The 16,476-nt window shown below is 51.5% G+C and overlaps 6 protein-coding genes across 6 annotated transcripts; 3 read left to right on the top strand and 3 right to left on the bottom strand.

Moving 5' to 3' along the window:
- Positions 1 to 44: 44 nt before the first annotated feature.
- PG985_010918 (uncharacterized protein) lies at positions 45 to 236 on the bottom strand (the record flags this gene model as incomplete). Its single annotated transcript, XM_066830685.1, has 1 exon — positions 45 to 236. One exon carries the CDS (start codon positions 234 to 236, stop codon positions 45 to 47), a length of 192 nt encoding a protein of 63 aa, XP_066681367.1.
- Positions 237 to 1,386: 1,150 nt separating this feature from the next.
- On the top strand, positions 1,387 to 3,126 carry PG985_010917 (uncharacterized protein; the record flags this gene model as incomplete). The annotated part of the gene is made up of 3 exons (XM_066830684.1): positions 1,387 to 1,561; positions 1,625 to 1,910; positions 1,968 to 3,126. The coding sequence occupies 3 exons, from the start codon at positions 1,387 to 1,389 to the stop codon at positions 3,124 to 3,126; spliced, it is 1,620 nt and encodes a 539-aa protein (XP_066681366.1).
- Positions 3,127 to 4,211: 1,085 nt separating this feature from the next.
- PG985_010916 (uncharacterized protein) lies at positions 4,212 to 4,836 on the bottom strand (the record flags this gene model as incomplete). The annotated part of the gene is made up of 3 exons (XM_066830683.1): positions 4,212 to 4,355; positions 4,426 to 4,453; positions 4,598 to 4,836. 3 exons carry the CDS (start codon positions 4,834 to 4,836, stop codon positions 4,212 to 4,214), a joined length of 411 nt encoding a protein of 136 aa, XP_066681365.1.
- Positions 4,837 to 8,483: 3,647 nt separating this feature from the next.
- Positions 8,484 to 9,923, top strand: PG985_010915 (uncharacterized protein; the record flags this gene model as incomplete). The annotated part of the gene is made up of 3 exons (XM_066830682.1): positions 8,484 to 8,673; positions 9,217 to 9,689; positions 9,861 to 9,923. The coding sequence occupies 3 exons, from the start codon at positions 8,484 to 8,486 to the stop codon at positions 9,921 to 9,923; spliced, it is 726 nt and encodes a 241-aa protein (XP_066681364.1).
- A 1,409-nt stretch (positions 9,924 to 11,332) lies between these two features.
- On the top strand, positions 11,333 to 13,354 carry PG985_010914 (uncharacterized protein; the record flags this gene model as incomplete). The annotated part of the gene is made up of 4 exons (XM_066830681.1): positions 11,333 to 11,553; positions 11,670 to 11,884; positions 12,042 to 12,375; positions 12,472 to 13,354. 4 exons carry the CDS (start codon positions 11,333 to 11,335, stop codon positions 13,352 to 13,354), a joined length of 1,653 nt encoding a protein of 550 aa, XP_066681363.1.
- Positions 13,355 to 14,936: 1,582 nt separating this feature from the next.
- Positions 14,937 to 15,807, bottom strand: PG985_010913 (uncharacterized protein; the record flags this gene model as incomplete). The annotated part of the gene is made up of 2 exons (XM_066830680.1): positions 14,937 to 15,517; positions 15,597 to 15,807. The coding sequence occupies 2 exons, from the start codon at positions 15,805 to 15,807 to the stop codon at positions 14,937 to 14,939; spliced, it is 792 nt and encodes a 263-aa protein (XP_066681362.1).
- Positions 15,808 to 16,476: the final 669 nt, after the last annotated feature.

Raw genomic sequence — 16,476 nt, 5'->3', positions numbered from 1 at the left:
AAATCAAAGCACTAAACAAAGCCATTGTAGAATAATCAACGAGTTCAATCCTGTGACATGGGTTTCTGGGAAAGCATTTGGGGTTCTATGTGACTGCTCTTATTCGGCACATCAGGGGTTTCTACTCCCAGAGCATACATCTTCAGGCTCACCCACTTTCTGCTCTCCTCGCAAAGCTCCAAGTCGAAGGCAAACAGGAACCCGGCCATGGCCAACCTCATCTCGTGCCACGCCATGTTCTGGCCTACGCAGTTCCTGGTCCCCATCGAGAAGGGCTGCAAGCACTCGCGAATATCGTCGCGGTACGCAGGGTGGTCGTCGAGCCACCGCTCCGGGACGAATGCGTCTAAATTTAGAGCTAGGCAAGTCAGCAAGTGGGTATGTAGAGTAAGGGAATAGACTGCATCGCATGCAAGATAAATAGCCGGTAACACGGTGAGACTCGTAAGGACGCCCTCTACTGAAAGATCTGACCCAAGCATGTTCAAGGTAGTCGTGCCCCCTGATGTTGATCGAAACTTAGGCAGTAGGCCTAGGTTGGTAGAAATGCAGCATCTGACGAATCCAAGTGTTTGGGTAATCCCGTGGAACCTCGTTCTAATGGTAAGAACACGGTCGAGAACCAAAGCTCTGTACTAGGGGAAACATAGCAATATGCACTTCGTCGAGAGAAGAAGCAGGTGTTTCTCAGCTCTTGGCGTCCCAGAATTGTTGAAACCAAGCGTGGGGCAGCTGAACCGTTGATTGGAGAAGAAGCTCAAGGCCTGTCTTCCGGTGATCGTGACGAATTGACGACCTTCCCAGACTTTGATCATGCAGTAGATTGGTCGGAGATAACAGTTGAGTATGGCTATTGGTCCGTACACCGGCTGCATATCGACTCCATGATCTTCTTCAAGGGTTCCGGGTTAACGTATGTAAGTATGTAAATGAACCTCGGCCTCAAGTGCTGACGTGAGAACACCAACCACCACAACTGGGGAAAAGACGCAAGCGAGAGCCGGAAAAGGGCGACTTTTTGGTGAGCCTAGAACCACCCCGCCAAGCTGCCCGCCAAAAACTTGGTGGAGCTACGGCGGCACGCACCCACTAAAATGCCTCTTAGACGGTTCGATATCGGTTTCGTGCGAGCAATTTTCAGACTAACGAAAAGATATATTCAGTCCTCTCACTCGCCATTCTCGACTCTCTCGTTTCCGTCCTTCTCTCTTGCGCAATTTGTTTGAAGTATATGCCTCATTCTTCACTCGCTATTTGTTAGCACTCACCGTTTGGTTGCAATTTGAACACCGAGACACTCACTCGCAGCCGTTGGAACTGATAGGCGCCACTGGCAACGCCTGAAAAGACTAGAAGTAGGCACTTCCATTGCTTCGTAGTCAAAGTATGGCTTCCCCTCACTTGGGGCCAGATGACGATGGCACCAAACACCCTCACGAAACCCGTACCAATCCCGCCGCATTGACCGACACAGAAACTGGCGAGGACGATGGCCAACTGGCTTACAGTGTCGAACGGGTCGAAAAGGTGTACCAGAAGATTGATCGGCGCATTATTCCAGGTGAGATTCCAACCCGACAAGGCCAACGAGCAAATGAACTCTTGTGACTGAAACTATCGGCAGCATTCTGGATTCTCTATTTCCTATGCTCCGCCATTCGTTCCAACATCGGCCTGGCCCAGACCATGAATGCCAATGTCGGCCACGATCTCAAGACGGTGCTCCATCTTTCCCCGAAAGACCTCTCACTTGCCCTCGCTCTCTTTTATGTCGCCTATGTCATCTTTGATTGTCCTTCCAACCTGGTCATGAGTCGACTTAGCCCTCGAGTCTGGATGGCCCGCATTGTCTTCGCCGTGGGCGTGATTGGAATGTGCTTTACCGCCGTTAAGGCTGCCTGGAGTTTAAAGTGAGTCCAGGATACACACCCCCTATTTTCTCATATCACCATTCTTACGTATTATAGGCTGCTGCGTTTCCTGCTCGGTGTCGTGATCGCGGGCATGTGGCCGGGAATGTCCTACTACCTGACGCTGTTCTACCCACCATCTCGCACTGGAAAGCGCATCGGCATGTATTTCACCGCAGCTCAGGTCTCGGCAGCCGTGGTCGGACTTGTCTCGGCTGGTTTCCAGCTCATGGATGGGCGTCATGGCCTCTTTGGATACCAATGGATGTTCTTGGTATACGGTATCCTTGCTGTTGCCCTAGGATTTACCCTGCTTTGGTGGCTACCCGATCGCCCTCTGCCACCGGGGGTGGCTCGTGAGCGCAAGGGGCTTGCGAGACTGCTCCCTCCGACCCCTGAAGTCCTCAAGGGCGAGGATGCTCTCATTCACTACGAGGACCTCAAGCGTGTCTATCATCCTAGGCCTTGGGCCGTAAAGGACCTGCTCTATGTCTTGATTGACTGGAGGCTCTGGCCGCTGACAATGATGTACTTTGGTGTTGTCGGGGTTGGGATCGGCACCCAGCTCTACGGTACGGTCATCATTTCCGGCATCAACCCGAACTTTACTGGAGTCCAGCTCAGCTTGCTGTTTGCTCCCATATGGATCATGGACTTGATTGCCATCCTTCTTGTCACTCCCATCTCTGACCGATTCCATCGTCTGCGTCCTGTTTTCTTTTCAGCCGCCACTTGCATTCAGATTGCCGGTCTGTTGACGGTCACTTTTGCTCCCCAGTCAAACCCATGGGCCCGCTATGGAGGGCTCCTCATGGTAGGCTTTGGACTCGGCCCCACTGTTCCCATCTGCATGACTTGGACCAATGAGATATTCCAGCAGCGTCATGGCGAAGTCGGCGTGGCTGCGGCATCGGCACTGGTCTCTGGGCTGGGCAATCTGGGAAGTGTTACCACTACCTACGCATTGTATACTGGATGGCCCGAGGATGCCCGTCCAGGTCCCCGCCAGTACCGCAACAGCAACCTGGTCATGATTGGCATTCTGGGTGTGAGCATTCTCAGCAGTGCCGTCATGTACTTCGCCGTTAGGGTCGTCGGGAACAAGCCCAGCCGTAAGATCAACAGCAACGGAGATGACGGCTTCGTCGATGGCGCCGCCCGACGTGAGCAGCAGCAGCGTGGGTTCGCCGGCCTGCCCTGGAGTAAGAAGACCTAGTTGGGATTGCACGAATAATCCCCCCTGGTCGAGGTGTACGGGGCTTCGATCTTCAACAATCAGCGGACCCCTTCTTTCACCACGCCAAGGCATCGCAATCCGATTTTCTTGCCTACATCGCCAGGCTAAGAAAACAGTTAGCTCAACCTGTCATCACGCTACCATTTAATGTTTTGATCTTATTTTATTATTGCGAAACTTTATAGAAACGTCATCTATACACTTCACCCCATCAAGCGTTTGGGTACGCTTTTCATCCGAGGACCAGCATTGGTTACAGCTGGTCCTTGACAGCGACAGTGCTACTACGCCATCGCTGGGAACGGCGTTTTTGGACTTGGGCAGACGGGGCGGGGGCGAAAATGCTAGAACGCTATCGCCTCCCTGCCTCGTCTTTATGCGCGGATATACTTGGTATATCATACGAAAAAGGAGGTTGGTTTTGGGCGAGGTTTGGTTTTGGTTCTGATTTTGAATTTTTCTCTGCAATTGATACCCCATTTGAGTTTGAATGCGCTGTCATTCGAGGTTGTTTTCTTCATGAACGGAAAACTCGACCGGCGACAGTGCTTCTACGCCATCGCCTGGGACGGCGTGTTGCGGCCGAGGCGGGACCGGCGACAATGCTGCTGCGCTATCGCTCGGTAATGAGGTTTCTTTCTTCTTCCCGCCTCATGGGTCAGCCTTCACACGTTCTTTATTTTTTCTCTCTGCTGAAGAAATAACTACCTTTTCGTCGTCTGGACAATACACTGAACAGGCGCTACACGAGACGAGTTGGCCCTTGTTAATCCATGGGTCGCAGTCCTTGTAGGATTCTACACTGAATATACTTGGCCGTTTTGGCCCCCAAAGTTGTCACTGGGCTTGAGGTCCTTCCTATTGATTATTTACGTGACAAGTGTTCCCATGATTGCAGTTATCACTCAACCTGTACAATTGAATATCGTTGCTTGACTTCGTAATAGTCCAATGGTGATGTAGCCAGCACTTCTCATCGCCAGCTCCAATTCTCAGCGCCACCATTTGATCACCACACCTATCCTCGTCACGCCAGACGTCGTCGGACGCCCTAGATATCAAGCTCAGAACTCGGAAGCATACTGCTTGTCCTTTATCAACAAGAATTCTCTACCCAAACGATGCAAGACCTTGACCTCCTGCGGCTTGATAAACATGGGTCGCGTGATTGCCAGGTACTCCTTGTAGTACTCTTTGGGCTGTTGTACCTATTCCCCTTCTTAGGATCTATTCTTCGACTACAGGTATGGGGGCAAGCCGGGAAGAAATTTGACTTACGGTGGCGAGCCACTCTGGCGATGCAGTCCTAAAGCGCGAGTTTAATCAGCTAGTTGTAGACCTTCAGGCCATGTTCTTCTTCTTTTCCTCTCTCCTTCCCTCTTTTCAATACCAAGATATTCCGCTGCATCAAACGCCAACGGTGAACGAATGAAATGATCGAGGGACTCACCAGTTCTCCACCCACGTTATCGTGCCCGGGTCGTCGGGCGACCGGTAGATCTCAAAGAAGACGCACTCGGGCTCCCGGATCACCTTCTCGTAGACGGGCTGTATGGCCGCTTTGAACTGGGGCCAGTTCTCGGGCGCGATGTGCACTGTGACATGCAAGCTGCAGCCGTTGACAGAAAGGTCTGGCGAGAACGAGGACGAGGACGGCATATCAGCAGCAGCAGCAGTAGATGAAGCCATGTTCTTTTCGTATAATTTGCTTGTACTTGAGATTCAAGGTCGTCTTCTTACCGGTGAAGCAAATGCTGGGTTTGTAGATGCGTAGTAGATAGACCTTGGTGAGATCAGTGACCGACAACTCGATTTCAAAGCATTACCGACTTGTCATGCTGGGGTCATTTGATCCCGGTCATGTTGGTTGATCTTTCAGTAGCTACTCGATGCAAGGCAGGGAAGATGTTCCGGATACGCCATGATACTCCGGCAAAATACTCCGCCAGTGTGCTTCCCCTGGTCTGGTCTTTATCCTCAACCTGGCAACCTAGGCGAACCGACCAATGGACCGGTCGCTCAGCTGTGTCTTGAGTTGGAGATTGCGTGGTGCGTTATGCCCAGGGTGTAGCATCTGTTCCATGCTTCAATGAGCTATCTCAATGCCAGCCATCTATCAAACCATCGACTACCCTTAAAAGTGTCTACATTGTATAAAATCATTGATGCTAGCAAGCGCACCGTGATAAGTAGAATAGAAGTCCCAGTCTTCCTCGTAGACGCTCTTCAGGCGCTGCAGCTCCCTTCCGGCAAACCTACCGCCCCCGCACGGCCAAGCAATTGATATGCCCCTTACCTGGTATCAAAGCTCATCCAACAACCAACCTGTCTCAATCGCATATGTACTATTCACTTACAAGCCACTTATGCATACCCCAGCACGAAAATTCATACCGCAGGCCTCTAGTCTTGAGCCTCGAGGGGGCGCAAGCAAGCCCCCTATCTAACTTTCCTGCTCCCCTGGTTCGCAATAACGTTTCCGGGTCGGGCGCCATAAAAGACGACCACCCTAACCACGAATACGTTCTTCCGATCTATAGTTCCGATATATACCCTATTAACTTAGAGGTCTAGTAACCGGAACCACCCAGATTGGAAGTCATACCACTAGATGGTCGAGTGGTAAAACACTCGGCAATCGAGGGGTTGCTTTCATATTTTTTTCTTTTCTCGCTCTTGTCTTCCTCCACCAATGCGCCACACCCTGCTATCCTCAAGCGCATCTTGGCTAACCCTGCAAGTAGCCAACTGGACTATTACTCTGCCCCATCTCGCGCCCTGTAGGAAATATACCCAGAAATTTGAACGCCGGCATGGCCGAACCCATCCCCTGCCAAGCTGGTGTGGTCATATTCAGGTATCCGTGGTCATTATGGAGAGACCAATGGCGAGTGTTTCTGATCATCCGCGGCGACCTGACCCCGGCACAACTTCACGTCTTCTCAGAGTGAGCTGGGTGGGTGACTAAAGGCGATAATAATGAGTACATTCATGGCATTCATCGAAGCCCTGTTTCACGCGGTTAGAGGTATGGTGCCTCGTGGGAATTCCAGTAATATACGTGCATAGATGCGCAAAAAGTGACCGCAGAGGGAGTTGAACCCTCTTGCCTTTAAGTATAATATGAATAAGAATACTACCGCTAGGCTACACCGGCCCGGTCAAGGGAGTCAAGGTCTGTTTCAATATTTATTGACAACCTATTCCAGAAGTAGGACGCGGGCGTATTGTGGTTGAGTGAGTTTTCAACCTTTGAATCAGCCGTGGACGGTGGGTTGGCTGCTGTGGGGAATTGGCCCAAGGGACACAACGAATGATGGCACCTTCGATCATATGTACTCGAACAGAGTGAGTGAAGTGTGTATGTCTGTTCGGAGAACGGCAGAAATCATACGAGAGACGGCCTGCGCCCATCGATGAAGCTGTGCGGGATGCTCCCGCTGATCGACGCAGGGCAGCACAGTGACAACCGTTCGTCGCATGTTCCTTCGTAATGATGTTGTGGAGGCCATGGTAGCACTCATGAGTAATTGCAAGAATGGAGGTTCGAGCCATGTGACTGAAGATATACCACCTTTTCTGTGCGTAATAACTGAACTGAGTCATCGAACCCATAGTTTGACGTGAGGAAGAATTTGATCCGTTTTGTCCTGGGATGTACGATTATATGATAATATAATATATTATGCGTTATTATATAGTATAATTATATTATATTACATAGTATATTATATAATACGTTATCGAACGAATAACTTTATCCATATAGTTATCCGAACGACGAGGCTCGTACGGCGACGTCCGATACGTATCGGTAGCCTCGTATTAATAAAATTATTTACCGAATTTTGCGATTAAAAAGGTATTCGGACGCCGATATTATAAAATAATATTATATAAATTTATATAATATAATATATTATTTAAAGGAATTACCGGTATTATATTTATTCGTATATAATGTGTATAACGTATATCCCTAGTTTTATCTGGCCATGCCGTGTGAGGCCGCGATATTGGGCTTTATCGTCACAATGGCCAAAGATCGGATCTGGGTATGAGCTGCAGCAAAGCAGGTGTTATTTCCCACCTTCCGAGGCCCGAGGAGAAATGACTTTGGGTAGACCTGCGGCCCGCGGGCAGGTGCGAGTCATTGGTGCCATGAAAGACTCGGTTCGTCCCATCTTTGCTTTGGGCATTTACCCAAGCTCGGAAGGTGCTACGGGATGGTCAGTAAACCTTAAGCCTAGTACTGTAAGCTATGTCGTAAGCGCCCAAACGTCCCAACTACCATGCCGCAGGGAGGGATTGCGACTGTTCACTCGGTCATGTGTTTTCTCCCCGGTGAAACCACTATCTCTGCATACCCACTCCAGATCGTAGATGACCAATATGCGCACATCCCTGTCTCTTCCCACGCTTGGCTTGCTATCTTCGTCCGGACGGTTCATTTTCTCTGTGACGCCGACTATGGTGTTACCGTCGCCTCTCATGGAGCAGTCTTTCAATTGATCTGGGCTGAGCTACCATGATGACTACCGTGTATCTACATGTATACATGCAGAAAATCTGCAACAAGCTGCTCGGCTACGACAATACCCTCAAGATTGAAATGCGTCAAGAAGGGTATCGCAAGTATCACTCGCATTGGCAAGCTCGCGGGTGTTAGGATCCGTCAGATGACTTCTCGAGAAGATGGTATCGGGCAGGGATATACGATTGCATGACAGTATAATATATTATACGTTATTATATAATATAATCGCATTATATTACATAGCGTATTATATAGTACGCTATTAACCGGATAACTTTATTTATATAGCTATCCGGACGACGAGGCTCGTACGGCGACGTTCGATATATATCGATAGTTTCGTATCGATAAAATTACCCACCGAACTCTGCGTAATTTTATAATTACGAGGGTATCCGGACGCGTACGTTATAAAATAATATTATACGAATTTATATAATATAATATATTATTTAAAGGAATTATCGATATTATATATATTTATGTATAATATATATATCGTACATTTCTGGTATCGGGATTTGCCCGCAATCGCGAAACTACTGCATTGTAGAACTCTGGCGTCTTCCACGAATAGAATCCGAGTTTGAATAAAGAGGCCTTTACAATTACGAACTGCATCCCCCGTCTATGGGACGTACAAACCACGCCACTTTCTTCAGTTTTTCCAACTCTTCCTTTCCTCATCCCACGTGGCAACGCTCAAATCAATGGGACTATTGATGGCCGATTGAGGCCCCCTTTGGCTGCAGAAAACAACTCGAAGCATTCCTGTTGGCTCTGATCTACAAGCCATGATATGCCGTACTCGGCAATCGGGGCCATTCCGCCTCCTCCTGGTGTCACGCCCAACCTCCAACAGCCGCAACATGCGGCCCGGACGACGGCTCTCGTGGGCAATATCGTCTGCATCACAGCGGTACACCTCGCTTTCTTGATGCGATCATATGTCAAGTATTCGAAGAGACAGACATTTACGATAGAAGATTGTATGTTTTTGTTTCTTTTACGCCCCTACCATTTGCTTCCTTGTTCTTTTTCCTTTCTTGAGTTCGGCTCGTCATTTCACCAACCTCGCTGTCCATGTACCCCCCTTATGCCAGTGACCACCACGCCCTGATGCACTCTAACCCGGGAGGATGTCTCTAATAACCACTCTCAGGGTTTTGCACTATCGCTTGGGTATGTGTTCAATGAAAGCCGAATCCGATAATAGAAACTGATGGGACCAACAAGATCTTGATAACGTTGTACTCCGCCGTTGGTTTTATTAGTTAGTCACGCCTCAAGAAGACCAGCGCACTACTACTCAACCGCGTTGATGCGGTGACGTACTGATCATATATATCGCAGTGTACACGCACGGATTGGGGTTCCATGCTTGGGACTTGTCAGCTCAAGAGTTTTCTCAATTCTTAAAGGTATGATAGCCGTCGCCTCCATTCCTCCCAATTCCTTCACGTCTCTTTGACTCTGATGTATGAGGTCTTATTGCTTGTTATAATTCGCAAGAATTAGCGTCAAGTACCCAGCTCCTGACATTTGGCTTCAGTGGCTTTACATACAGTCTTTCCTCTACGGACCAACCATATTTTCCACTAAGGCGACACTGCTTCTCTTGATATCGCGCGTCTGCGCGGTCCGGCGAACCATCTCAAGGGGTATTAACTTCTTCATATATTTTCTCATCACCTGCTATGTGCCGTTGCAGATCGTCAAGACTATCGTCTGCGTGCCCGTTCAGGCGTATTGGAATCCCGAGGTCCGCAAGCATACCCCCAACGTAAAATGTCTCGACCAGGCCAACATCTTCCTAGCGGACTCTTGCATAGCTGTCGTCACCGACACAACAATTCTCATCCTCCCTATCGTGTTGCTTTGGTCCATGCGCTTGCCTCTATACAAGAAAGCCAAGGCGGCTCTATTGCTCGGAGCGGGTGGGGCTGCTGTGGCAGTCACTGCCTACAGAGTCCCTCTTATTTTCCAATATCAGCTACAAATAGATGTGAGTTTCGGGTTCGTAAAAATTAGCCTAGTTACGTAAGTTTCGTTTCTATGCAATCCCTTGATTGCTTACTAGCGTCATGTTCCTTTGCTCACATGAGTCTAGTTCGCTAGAACAAACGATCGGCTTCGTATGCGCGTGTCTTCCCTTCTTCAACCTACTTAAACACAGGCGCAGGAGCCGTCGACGGCCCAGATTGATGGCGAACGTTCCGCGCACCCCCAACCGAGGTAAGCTCGCTAGGAATGATGGCCTCGGAAAGCCGTCGGGCTTTGGCCAGTATACAGGAATGCAGTTCATGATGACCAACGCCCACTTGAAGCAGAGTTCGAAGGTTTCTCTCGAGACATATACAGTACGACTTTGCAGCTTGAAGCCACTTCATCAGGTGGACGAAGAGACGGGTGGCTAGCGTCGAGCTCTACCACAAGAGACCAGGAGCAGAGCTCGGAGAACAAGAGGTCCCGGATTGCAAGCAAAGAGGCTTGGGCTGGTAGCCCCTTGCCAGAACCAGACACTGTCCTCATACGAGACAGGATATGGGACGGTCCTAGACCGTAGGGTTTCGGCAGCGGGGGATTGGTTATGTCGGAGCCGCTATCAGACGCGGCATCGTTTCTCCCGCGGTTGATACTGGAGTGGTGCCCAGGAAAAGGTGTGATTCCTGGGACGAGAGCCGTTGCCTAGGTTCGCGACGAAGGTTGCGGTGCCACTTGTTGTCTTCTCGAAGTCTGGCCACAACATCCGCTACGACATAGAATCTGCCGAGCAGCTATTCTCAAATTCGGTATCGATACATCATCCGCCTGCCGCGTTTCGTTGCTGGACAGAGATATTTGAGTCTTCATCTCCTTGGAGGGGCCGATGCCGGTCTTTAGACGTTCTAAGATTCTGACAGGTATGTATATCATACCTGTACCTGTTTACATATGTAACTGTCGCCTTAGGTTAGGTCGTTACGTGTTCTATAGATTGGACCTTGGCAATACCAGGTGACTTACTAATCTTGCAAGTGGCCGGCCGTTGTATGCTGCACCCTCGCATACCGCAAATGCCAATGTACGGGATACGGAGTCAATTCGGTGTGTCAAACTAGGTCGGGCGTGCTCTTCATGCCGGGCGGTTGTCTCGAAGGGGAAGGTGCTTGGCTTTCGAGGCTGGATGCCGGATGCACCGCGGATGCAGACTCGCAGGATCTTGAAGTCAAAAGGGTCGATCAATCTAGACATCATAAGCACCAGTCAAAATCAGATCCACCGTCCCAGTTCCAGGGAGCCGGCACGTCGGGAGCTACTTTAACCCTTGGGACATACATACATCACCGTGGGTTCTTGCAAGATCGTCGTACGCAGCATGCATTAGTGCTTACATCTTTTGGTGTTGCCGGCATAACGCCCATGTCCGACGCTGCTGACTAAACCCCTGCAGCGTTGGGGGGCAATGCTTCTGATGGGGGGAGCAGCAAGCACCCCTGTCCATCCGCGGGCACGCAGCATCCATCTGCCTGCATGACCCGAAGCACTCAATCATTTTCCAAATCCCTACATCCAACTGGCAATCACCCACTGCGCTCGGCGCTCTCCCCCTCCACCCGGCGAGAGAGCCTGTTCGTCGTGAACGAACCGCCACCACGATAACAGAAGATGCCGCATCCGGCCGCCGACGAAGAGGAAGAAGAGGGCAGTAGCAGGCCACCACCTTCTTCCGAGCCCGAGGCGGGCGGCCAGGCCAGGCTGGTTACCCCGCGCGATCCCGAGGACTGGGAGCGCGTGAAGCCCATTCTCAAGGAGCTGTATCTGAATCAAGGCCTCACCCTCAAGGCTCTGGTGCAGGAGATGCGAGATGTCCACCACGTCAAAGCCACGTAAATCTTTGCTTTTCCGTCATCTATCTCCATCTCATTTCTCCTTCTCTCGTTTTCTCCATACAGTGGACATCAAAACGATTTGGAAATATAGCTACTGACTTGCGACCAACCAGCATCCGTCAATACAATCATCGTTTCGCCAAGTGGGGTTGGCGGAAGTACAAGAAGAAGAGGCAAGGCAGCGTTGCGGCACAGTCGACGACTTCTCAGGATGAGAGCTACCAAGGCGACATCTCCAGTGTGGGCAGTCCTGGGACTCCATCTGAAGTCACTTCAATCGTTGCTTCGCCTGCACCCACCAAACTCTTCATAAACGAGTCCGACTTCGGTAAGTTGCAGATGAGATGCCCCCAAAGACGATGCGCCCGCAACGACGCAAGTGCGTGCCTGGCCTTCCTTCCTACCCACATCGCCTCGGTCGCAGACGGCAGCCAAGAAACGCAGTTGCTAACAGAGGTTTTCTTTCTTCTTCTCCCCTTTGATAGCAGCACGGGTAAGCTCAGGACTTGTTTCCTACCGCAACTACATCCAAGGCTGGGCGGCAACGGACCCGCGGTGGCTGAAGCCATCCCGGTATCAGAGCATAGAGGTCGACCGCGTGCGCATCCCTTTCGAAGACCAGCTGCTGGTGGCGCGCCATTACGTCCGTTCGGAGGACTATGTAAATGCCGGGCAGCTGCTCCGTGTGGCCTTCTTGAGCATCGAGCCGCTCGTCAACGACCAACACATCTCGGGGGCGTGGGACCTCTTCATCATAGCCCCACTCGTGATATGCGAAATGGGCCGCGATACGGACATTGTCATGAAACTATATACTAAGTAAGTTCTTCCATACATATACCTGACCCACTCGATATAACCAATAGAGCGCAAGACGTTTCATATGCTAACGGCAGCACTCTGCGCGGCAACCAGTTATCTATACCAACAAATGCTACTTCAGCGGGGTAAACAGCACCCCATGACCTCGATGGCACTGAGCCTCCGCGCCGCGGCGCTCGAGGGGCATGCGAGCGTGTTCGACTTCATCTCGAAGCTGTGCGCGCTGCTGTACGACACGTTCCGAGACCTGCGGGGCTTGTGCGCCTCGACGCTCTACAGCCGGTGGCACTTTGCGCGCCTGACGGACGACACCGAGGCCAAGGCGCAGATGGCCGAGAGCTGGCAGCAGCTCGCCAAGCACGCCGCCGCCGAGTTCGGCGAGATGAACATCATGGTGCTCAACTTCCAGTCGATGGCGCTGCAGGGGACGACGCGGGGCCTGACGGTCTTCGACGACGAGGAGGCGATCCGGGGGCTCGAGCGCATCGCGACCGTCTCTAAGCAGCAGTGGCGCCAATCCAAGAATCGCAGCAACGACCTGTGGCAGCGGGCTCTTCAGGTCAGCGTGTACCGGCTCGCGCAGTACATGATGGCCAAGTACTGGGCCACGCAACAGCCGCCAAGACAGGAGCCAGGGGAAGAAGACCAGCAGAACGGCGACCGGGAGAGGAACAGCCTCGCTCGCGCCCGCCTGGTGCAGTACTGCCAGGACATGGTATTCCTCGAGCCCGACGTCACGCCCGACGCCCAGTGGGGCAAGTACGGCGCCTTCGCCGAGGAGATGCTGCGCGAGGCCGGGCTCGAGCGGGAGGCCCAGGCCGTGGCGTACTGGCGGCAGCAGCGCGAGATCGACCCGGCGGTCCGGGCGATGCTGGAGGACGAGGAGGCGGAGCGGGCGGGGGATACAGAGTGGTGGTCCAGCTCGGCCGATGACAAGATGGCGGTGGTGGAAGAGGACCCGGATTCCGATGACTGAGTGAACAGAATGAAGCGAAGCAGCGACAAGATAGGGCATGGACGATGTGTAAGTCCAATTTGAAAGGGGGTACTGGCTACTTTTCTGCTGGTGAGGCGTTCTTCAGGCAGGGGGCCGGCCATAATTATCACAAGCTGGGTAAAGAGAGTCTACAGGATCACTCCCACTATAGTTAGGTACCAAATCGAGAGCGAGCGAACGAACGAGATTGTGCTATCCCAAGAGCTATGTGATGATCACTTTACTTTTGGATATCAAGTGAACCTCATATAGGACTACCCCTTAACTGACTTACACATGAGGTTGCCTATAGCACCGCTAAGGTTTCTGACTCGAAACTCTCATACTTTTGGCCAATAGGCAAGCATTCCCCGAAGCTTGGCGGGGGTGCTTAGCCTGGGCAAGTAAGTTACATCCGAGCATGCTTGTCTGCTTGTTGCTGACTTGTCTCCAGTTCTCGTCACCGGCCCGCCCTACCTACAGCTCGTCACCGACCTGCTGTCCGCCCTCCAACCACGCATGTACTTCCGGAAGCCACCATTCTGCCTGCCACCCTTGCCAGACTTCTGGACAGGTATATCGCTGTTGGTCTTTACAGGCTGCGATTAGCGCCATCATCTTCCATCAAATCAAAAGTCTTCGTGGCTCAGTTGGTTAGAGCGTTGGTCTCATATCTTCGCATATGATCCGACTAAACGTTGGGACATCCAAAGGTCGTGAGTTCGAGTCTCACCGAGGACATGATTATATCTTTTGCTCTTTGGGGCGAATCGGATTTCTTTTTGCGGCTTATTTTGCTTGCATGGCTGCGAGGGAGTGGTGTTGTTGAGGGGTTGAGTGCGTATGCTGGTATTTCAAAAGTTCGTGGATGTAGTCTACTTAACTTCCAAAAAGATTAATACAACAGACCCAGATTCGGTTGCGTCAATCAGTGCGACGAGGTTGGCAAAAAAATTCAAAAACGAATACTGACGATGCTGTGTGAGGGAATCGAACCCCCGCCTCTAGCTTGGAAGGCTAGAATTCTACCACTGAACTAACACAGCTGTGGGTGTGATGCGTTTATAGTTGATGACAAATCATTGTTTAGAGAGCTCTATATTCTTGGTGTCAGCTAGCGCTATGGGGATACGCCCGTAGTCATCCAGTGAGATGCCACCTCTGGGCTCATGTCAGTGAAGCCTGAAATGACCTGGCTTCGTAAGATGTATCCGACGCATTCCTGGACGTCAGTCAACCTTACCACTACTGTACGAATGCAAAGCAAGCCCTGGAGGGTTGGAGTTGTCGTGGACATGCATGGGCGTCTCACGATGCAATGATTACATGGTTGTTCGGACCCGCGACATGGGTCAAGACACACTGGAAGAGCAATATCTCTGTCTGTACGTACTGATTAATGTATGAATGCGATGCCCTAAAAGACCATGCATCGCGTGTGTATCTCCCCCAGTGCGCCGGTCCCTTGAATCAGTCATACCCAAGCCTAAGCGAAACCCAAGTACTTAGGAAGCTGCCTCCCCTTATCAAGCAATCATGCAGAAAGCTATCCCTAGGCAACACCGTATAAGAACACACCATCTCAGTCCCTCAGTCGAGCCATAGCAAGCCCGTCCCAAAGCGGGCACAGCCAGGCCTCGAGTCGCGGGTTCTCCTTCATCTCGCGGTTGAACTCGCGCAACTTGTGGAGGTCGTTTTCCCACTCGCTTCGCTCGTAATTTCGGCTGTGATAATGTGCGACCGGGTTGTGCTCCTTGCGGTCGTCGATGACGCCGCCCCAGCGCAGCGCGTTGTCGCCGATGATCAGGCCTCCCTTACGCAGGAGCCTCTTCTTGCCATCCTCCGCGGAGGCCGCCGGCGAGTGCTCGAGGATGGTTCGCAGGTAGTCCGGGTAGCCGGACTTCTGCGCGTCGATGAAGATGATGTCGTAGGGCTCGCCCTCGATACCGCCATCTGCAGCTGGGGCCGGGACTTGCTCCGACAGCGTGGTCAAGGCGTCGCCAATCACGACGCGGATGTTGTCCATGCCGTGCTCGACGAAGACGGAGCGTGCTTGCTTGGCATACTCGGGGTCAAACTCGAGACCAGTGACTCGGCCCTCGCTACCGACGGCGTGGGACCAGATCATAGCGGAGAAGCCATGGTAGACGCCGATCTCGAGGACTGTACACGGTTGGTTCGGAACGAGGATTAGCTAAATTGAGTGTTTTCTCGTTGGGGGATTCAGCGCTTGACTGCGAACCTTTCTTGGCCCCGACAAGGTGGGCAAGCCAGACCACGGCCTGCCCCTGAAACGTGGAGATCATCATGTTGGCCCGGGGCTGGGTCGCGACGACGTGGGCGTGGTAGTCGACAAGGTGCTTGGGGAGGTCGCTCGAGTGCTCCTCCGCGTAGTCCGTCACGCGGACCGCGACTTCTTCGTTGGGGTACAGTACCGGTGCTCCTGACTTCATGGTGGCGATGGCGAAATGCGGGTTACTGGGCACGAGCTGTAGGTGTTGTTAATGATGCAAAGCAAGTTGGGGCAACGAGCAATGTAGCAAAGCCAAGAACAAAGGATACCGGACCGAGTGGGCTTGCGTATGTGTCGAGGGAGGGGAAATCACAGTGAATTCCAAACCAGTTTCGTGTTGGACGGGTGGTTTTATAGGAAGGACGCAGCTAGGTTGCCCAGATCATGAAACACATCAACTTAGTCGCGCTTGGTCAGTCTCATTGGCAACAGCGAGAACCGCGATTGAATGCAAATATTGTATTGAAGATAGATTCTGGAAACGGTTATTGTGGAATAAGGTATAGAGCTCGAATAAGCAGAATGTCAAACGGTCGGGCGTGTCATCAAACAGGGTAAGTAAGGGGCGGCATATGGCTTTCTTATCACACGCCAGCCCTGCTGCTGCATATGGGAAACAAACAAAGCTATCTCGTAAGAAACGATTAACGGCATTGAATTGCCTACAGAACTGCTATGGTTATAATTATGAAGTTGGGTGTGAAACAAAAAGGAAATGTCTATGAGGTCTTCTCCCAATTTGTGTTACCAAGGCGAGATCACTTCCATCACCCACATCGAACACTGTTGTGACCCTATGTAGTACACATTCAAGCAGTAGGACATGGGA

This window comes from Apiospora marii (assembly GCF_038362585.1).
Source record: "Apiospora marii strain CBS 49790 chromosome Unknown utg000007l_segment0_segment0, whole genome shotgun sequence".
Classification (NCBI taxonomy): Eukaryota; Fungi; Ascomycota; class Sordariomycetes; order Amphisphaeriales; family Apiosporaceae; genus Apiospora; species Apiospora marii.
The sequence above is the reverse complement of the archived record's forward strand: the minus strand, read 5'-3'. Positions and strand labels throughout refer to the sequence as shown.